This window comes from Neltuma alba, unplaced genomic scaffold (assembly GCF_004799145.2).
Source record: "Neltuma alba isolate B1F8T4 unplaced genomic scaffold, ASM479914v2 tig00011184_pilon, whole genome shotgun sequence".
Lineage (NCBI taxonomy): Eukaryota > Viridiplantae > Streptophyta > Magnoliopsida > Fabales > Fabaceae > Neltuma > Neltuma alba.
In genome coordinates this window covers 619,769-625,951 of record NW_021635910.1, presented here as the reverse complement: position 1 = coordinate 625,951, position 6,183 = coordinate 619,769, and the positions used below count along the sequence as shown (strand labels likewise).

At 33.6% G+C, this 6,183-nt stretch overlaps 1 protein-coding gene across 1 annotated transcript; it reads left to right on the top strand.

Moving 5' to 3' along the window:
- Positions 1–344: 344 nt before the first annotated feature.
- On the top strand, positions 345–3,094 carry LOC114762060 (uncharacterized). The gene is made up of 5 exons (XM_028951510.1): positions 345–636; positions 738–1,214; positions 1,365–1,514; positions 1,596–2,011; positions 2,174–3,094. The coding sequence occupies exons 1-5, from the start codon at positions 531–533 to the stop codon at positions 2,786–2,788; spliced, it is 1,764 nt and encodes a 587-aa protein (XP_028807343.1). The 5' UTR covers positions 345–530; the 3' UTR covers positions 2,789–3,094.
- The last annotated feature ends 3,089 nt before the right edge of the window (positions 3,095–6,183 follow it).

Sequence of the window (6,183 nt, the reverse complement as noted above, 5' to 3'; positions counted from 1 at the left end):
TTAAGGACTGGAAGTAGTATTATTTCAATTAATATTTTTCAAAAGTATTACTTTCAATTACTTTTTCACATTCTAATAAATAATTTTGAATTTTAAAAAGCTCCTCCTACTTACTAAATTTAAAATATTTTTATTCATAACAAGTTTAATTAATTTATAAACTAGAATAAATTTAGAAGTCTGGTATATATGCTCAAAAATGCATAAAATATATACATTTAGTAAAAGCTATGATTTTTTTGGTTCAAAAGAATTAGCAGGAGGCTGCTGCCGCATCCATACGATAAATAAGAGAAGAGAACTAGTTGTCAGCTTTATGATTCAATAGTTCGGTTGACTCATGAGCGCCCTTTGTGAGTGCTCTAGCAGAGCCAAAACTTCATTAACCAATCCTTCAACAAAACAGAGTCCTGTTCCTGACATGCCATAGCCAGCTTCAAGCATAACATACCCAAATTTATCCTCCAAGGTTTCAAATCAAAGAGACCAACTAATTTTTGAACACAATACTGTGCTTTCTTGACAGAGACATGGCCGTAGCAGATGTAAGTTCTGTGACTATACAAGCACAAGAACTTCAGAGGGTTGCTTCAGCTCAGTTTCGAACGCCTAACCTTAATCTTATAGATCCCACACGTACGATCTCTCATCTCATATCATCTCTCTCTCTTTAGTGTGTTTCCATTTATATTACAATCGATATATATAAAAGGTTTCCATTAACTAACTTGTTTCAGAAGAGAGAAGAGATAAATACATAAAGTTTTGTGTTCCTCTTCACAAAGCAGCACTGAAAGGTGATTGGAAAGCAGCAAAGCACATCTTAGATCAAGACCGGAGTCTAGCTCGTGCCGCCATAACCAAAGGGTGGTCGACGGTTCTCCACGTGGCTGCTGAAGCGAACCATGTTCACTTTGTGGAAGAGCTAGTGAAGGAAATGGATCAAGAAGACTTAGAATTGCAAGATAAGAAAGGGAACACTGCGTTCAGCTTTGCCGCAGGAGCTGGGAATATGCGGATTGTTGAGATCATGAAGGAAAAGAACAACAGCTTGCCATTGATACGGGGTGGTGCAGAAATCACTCCTCTTCACATGGCTGCTTTACAAGGAAAAAGTGACATGGCTTGGCATTTATACACTGAAACTATTCAGGTTTTTGAAGATGTTGATCGGATTGTACTGCTCTTCTACTGTGTCTACAGTGGAATATACGGTAAGAATATTTCACATACATGAACCAAACATGAGACCAAACAAGATGACGAGCGTCAAATTTGAAGTGTGATACACGCCAACACACATATATATCTTGTGCTAGACATTTCAAATCACATATATGACTTTTACGCATTGATTTGTGCAGATTTAGCCTTGAAGTTGCTACAGACGTATCCAGATCTAGCTTTTGAGAGAGATAGGCGAAACAATGAGACAATATTGCATGTATTGGCTCGAAAGCCTTTAAATTCTATTTGTCAAAGTCAGAGATATAGAAAGCGGCTCATGAAGTCCTGTAAGTCTTCGTGATCACAAATTACGAAAGATATGATTATGATAAAGTGGGTTTATGATACATATGAATTGTATTTCCCAGGTTTAAGGCAAACTCAACAACTTCAACTGGTAAAACACTTGTGGAGTATATTCCTTGCACATGATGATGGAATGATTATGGACAACATAAGAGAACCTGCGCAAGTAACGTTTATTGCTGTAGAAGTTGGGAACTTTGAATTTCTAACTGAGCTTATAAGCACCTATCCTGATTTGATATGGGAAGTTAATGGAAGAAATCAAAGCATAATTCATGTTGCAATTTTGCGTCGTTATGTTGATATCTTTAATCTCATTCATGATATTGGCCCGCTCAAAGATTTCATAGTAGGTTTTGATGATTCTGAAGAAGAAGGAAACTTATTGCATTTGGCCGCAAGATTGGCACCGCAAGATCGATTAAACGTAGTTTCTGGAGCAGCTTTCGAAATGACCTTTGAGTTATCATGGTTTGAGGTATTTTGCTACTAATAATATTTAATCTATCTCTATCACTTACATATGTTCTTATTACTTGATGCATCTTGTATATTGTAGAGGAATAGGTTAGGGCTTGTGAATAGTGTAGTTTGTTATAAATTTTATACAGTTCATATAGTATATTCTTTTATATGGCAGGAGGTGAAGAAGATAGTGCCACCGTCGTTAATAGAGATGAAAAATGTAGATGGCTTGACTCCTCGCCAACTATTCACAGAGGAGCACAAAGACTTGCTAAAAGAAGCAGAATCATGGATGAAGAAAACAGCAGAATCCTCCATGCTTGTTTCCACTCTCATTACTACGGGAGTTTTTACAGCTGCATTCAGCATACCAGGTGGTATTGATGACAAATCAGGAAACCCTAATTACTTGGGGAAACCATCATTCCTGATATTTGCCATATCTGATGCGATTGCAATGATCTCATCCTCAACTTCCATACTTATTTTCTTGTCCATTCTCATCTCACGTTATGCAGAAGATGATTTTCACAAGTCATTACCCTTGAAGCTCATATCTGGATTGGTTGCTCTGTTCATCTCCATAATAAGTATGATGATAGCATTTGGTAGTGCCTTTTTCATCATGTTTTGTCATGGTTCAAAGTGGGTCCCTAACTTCATTTCTGCACTTGCTTTTATACCTATACCCTTGTTTGTTTTTCTGCTATTCCCACTTTGGTCTGATATACTTTATTGGACCTACTTTTGTAGGAATCTTTTTCGACCTAGTAAACATATGCTTTACTAGGAAGATAAGTGGACTTCATTTCTGAGTGGTGTATCTCTCTTCTAGTAGTTAATTACTGTACTTTTGTAGTATGAGTCTGAGAATTAATAAGGAAATTTCATTTTCAATGTCGTAGTGTTAATTCATCTCTAAATTTTCATTGATTTAGAATTCATACTTTATTTTATACTCTGTCAATGCTACACCATTTGTTTATTTGTCACATAGCCAACACGTACCATTTGTAGAAGAACATATGCTTAAGAGTTTGTATATAATACCCATTCTGATATTCAATGTAAGAGCTATTTGAAGGATTCATTTTAATCCTAAATGTAAGATTGAAATTCATTTTGTCCTTTAATTTATAATTTTTCTCAAATTATAAATATTAAAAGTGGGTTTCCATCAATGTGAGTATTTTAAGTGCAAATGCTTGAATGTGTATTTTAAGAAAATTAACAAATTTTTCTTTATAAATAACTGATTTTGTTTTTAATCTCTGTAAATTAATTATCAAGCTAGCCTCTATATTTACAGCAAGAGGAAGTAACTAATTAATGTAAATGATCCAATTATAAAAATCTCTCTTTTCTTAGAGAGATAATACAACAATGAAAATACCCGAAAGCCTTGAGAATCACTGGCCTATGGAGTTGTATATAAATCCTTTCTCACTTCATGATTAAATATTTCTATCGATTGGAAAAAGTTATATAGTTGATCGACCTCTAGTCTATCAACTATGTTCTAGACTGCAATATGCGTGTCACTGTCCATTTCACTTTTCTCACCTACGTACTCCTTGGCAGCAAAGAAACATATCAAAACTTTTAAGGATGCTTTTCATCTTACAAATATGGTTAAGTAATTGAATAAAGGCCTCAGTTCATTCTGTATTTTGGTTGTCGGTTGGATTCGATTTAAACAATATTCCCAATTGAGGATAGTGATAAGAAGTTTGGAAAGTGAAAAAAAAAAAGAATCATATAGTAAAAGAATTTAATAACTTATAAATATAAAAATTATTAAATCTAGATATAGAGGTAAGTATAAACATAAAAATTATTAAATTTAGATACAGAGGACTTGCTTTAAGTATACATGCAAAACCCGAATATAATTTGTTCCTTTTCAAAAAAACTGTTCTTAATGGTCATAGGATGTTATTTGCACTTTTTTCTTAAGTAATGTATCACTTATATTCCTTAAAAGCATGATGCGGTCTTTTTTCTTTTTCCAGGCGGGGCCAGATCTAGGCTCATCAAAGTAAAAGTAGACTTTATAACTAGATGGGAAAAAAAAAAACTTTCATCCATAATTACAAATTATTTATCAACACTAATGTCTTGACATCAATCGTAGATTTAAATTCTTCCGTTCAATTGGTATTGCCCACCAATAGATAAATTTATTCTTTTGAACATAACAAGATAGATTTATTTAAATAAAAATTTTGAATTAAATCTCTGTAGTTTGTTTTTGTTTAAATCGGCTCCTTAAGTTTGATCTATTATAAGCATTCCATCCCTGAGTGTACAAACTATTAATTTAAATCTATAAAAATTCATGGGGTCTTTATACAATCTGTTTCATTGCATTTCATACAATAAGAGTCGAATTCAAACTACTTAAATTACACTAACACCTGAGTTGAAATTGAGGTAAACTATAAGGACTTGTGGATGAATTTTCCAATTATCTAATGAATAAGAATATACGGACACATGTAGTGATAATAAGTGCTAAAAGTTACTCCTTTCATTTTTAATGTAGAACATAATTTAAGAATTGATGTCGGCCATATATGCAAAACTTATTTGCCATCTTTATCCATTTTTTCCCTCAAACTAACTCTAATATTCTCACAGCAATCGTAATAAAGTAGAAGAGGGAGGTAGGGAAAATAGGAAGATGATTAAGGTATTTAGGGGGAAAAAATATCATGTTAACTAATTAATTTTATTAATCTACTCAAATTAGTTTACTACTACTACCTCTGATCATATTTATAAAATCTCATTTATAGTCAACAAATGAGGTCTTATAAATAAGATCTGAGGTCGTATAACTTAAGGACCACTGAAGTATTACGTTTCCTTTTCATCTTTTCATGTGGGAGGTGGGGCAGTTGATGAGTGAGAGCCTAGGAGCATATAGGAAGGAACGAGGAAGGGATATGAAAGTTCAAATGCGCACGTTTCATATCAATAATTCCAAAGTGGAAGACTTAAGACTTATGAGGGTGAAGACCCTTAATTGCCGATCACTATCTGTTAAAAGTTACTCCTTTCATTTTTAATGTAGAACATAATTTAAGAATTGATGTCAGCCGTATATGCAAAACTTATTTGCCATCTTTATCCATTTTTTCCCCTCAAACTAACTCTAATATTCTCACAGCAATCGTAATAAAGTAGAAGAGGGAGGTAGGGAAAATAGGAAGATGATTAAGGTATTTAGGGGGAAAAAATATCATGTTAACTAATTAATTTTATTAATCTACTCAAATTAGTTTACTACTACTACCTCTGATCATATTTATAAAATCTCATTTATAGTCAACAAATGAGGTCTTATAAATAAGATCTGAGGTCGTATATCTTAAGGACCACTGAAGTATTACATTTCCTTTTCATCTTTTCATGTGGGAGGTGGGGCAGTTGATGAGTGAGAGCCTAGGAGCATATAGGAAGGAACGAGGAAGGGATATGAAAGTTCAAATGCGCACGTTTCATATCAATAATTCCAAAGTGGAAGACTTAAGACTTATGAGGGTGAAGACCCTTAATTGCCGATCACTATCTGCTAAAAGTTACTCCTTTCATTTTTAATGTAGAACATAATTTAAGAATTGATGTCGGCCGTATATGCAAAACTTATTTGCCATCTTTATCCATTTTTTCCCCCTCAAACTAACTCTAATATTCTCTCAGCAATAGTAATAAAGTAGAAGAGGGAGGTAGGGAAAATAGGAAGATGATTAAGGTATTTAGGGGGGGAAAACTTATCATGTTAACTAATTAATTTTATTAATCTATTCAAATTAGTTTACTACTACTACCTCTGATCATATTTATAAAATCTCATTTATAGTCTACAAATAAGGTCTTATAAATAAGATCTGAGGTCGTATATCTTAAGGACCACAGAAGTATTACATTTCTTTTTCATCTTTTCATGTGGGAGGTGGGGCAGTTGATGGGTGAGAGCCTAGGAGCATATAGGAAGGAACGAGGAAGGGATATGAAAGTTCAAATGCGCACGTTTGATATCAATAATTCCAAAGTGGAAGACTTAAGACTTATGAGGGTGAAGACCCTTAATTGCCGATCGCTATCTGCTTTTTCTTTACAACAAGAGGACTGAATTTGGAAGCACTTGTGGAAGAATTCAAGTAATAATATAATTTTCCA

Excerpts from the sequence above, each read along its gene's own strand:
- LOC114762060 (XM_028951510.1), top strand. The coding sequence starts at position 531 with ATGGCCGTAGCAGATGTAAGTTCTGTGACTATACAAGCACAAGAACTT. Across the intron at positions 1,515-1,595 it reads AAAGCGGCTCATGAAGTCCT|GTTTAAGGCAAACTCAACAA; the intron begins GTAAGTCTTCGT and ends TGTATTTCCCAG. Across the intron at positions 2,012-2,173 it reads TTGAGTTATCATGGTTTGAG|GAGGTGAAGAAGATAGTGCC; the intron begins GTATTTTGCTAC and ends TTTATATGGCAG.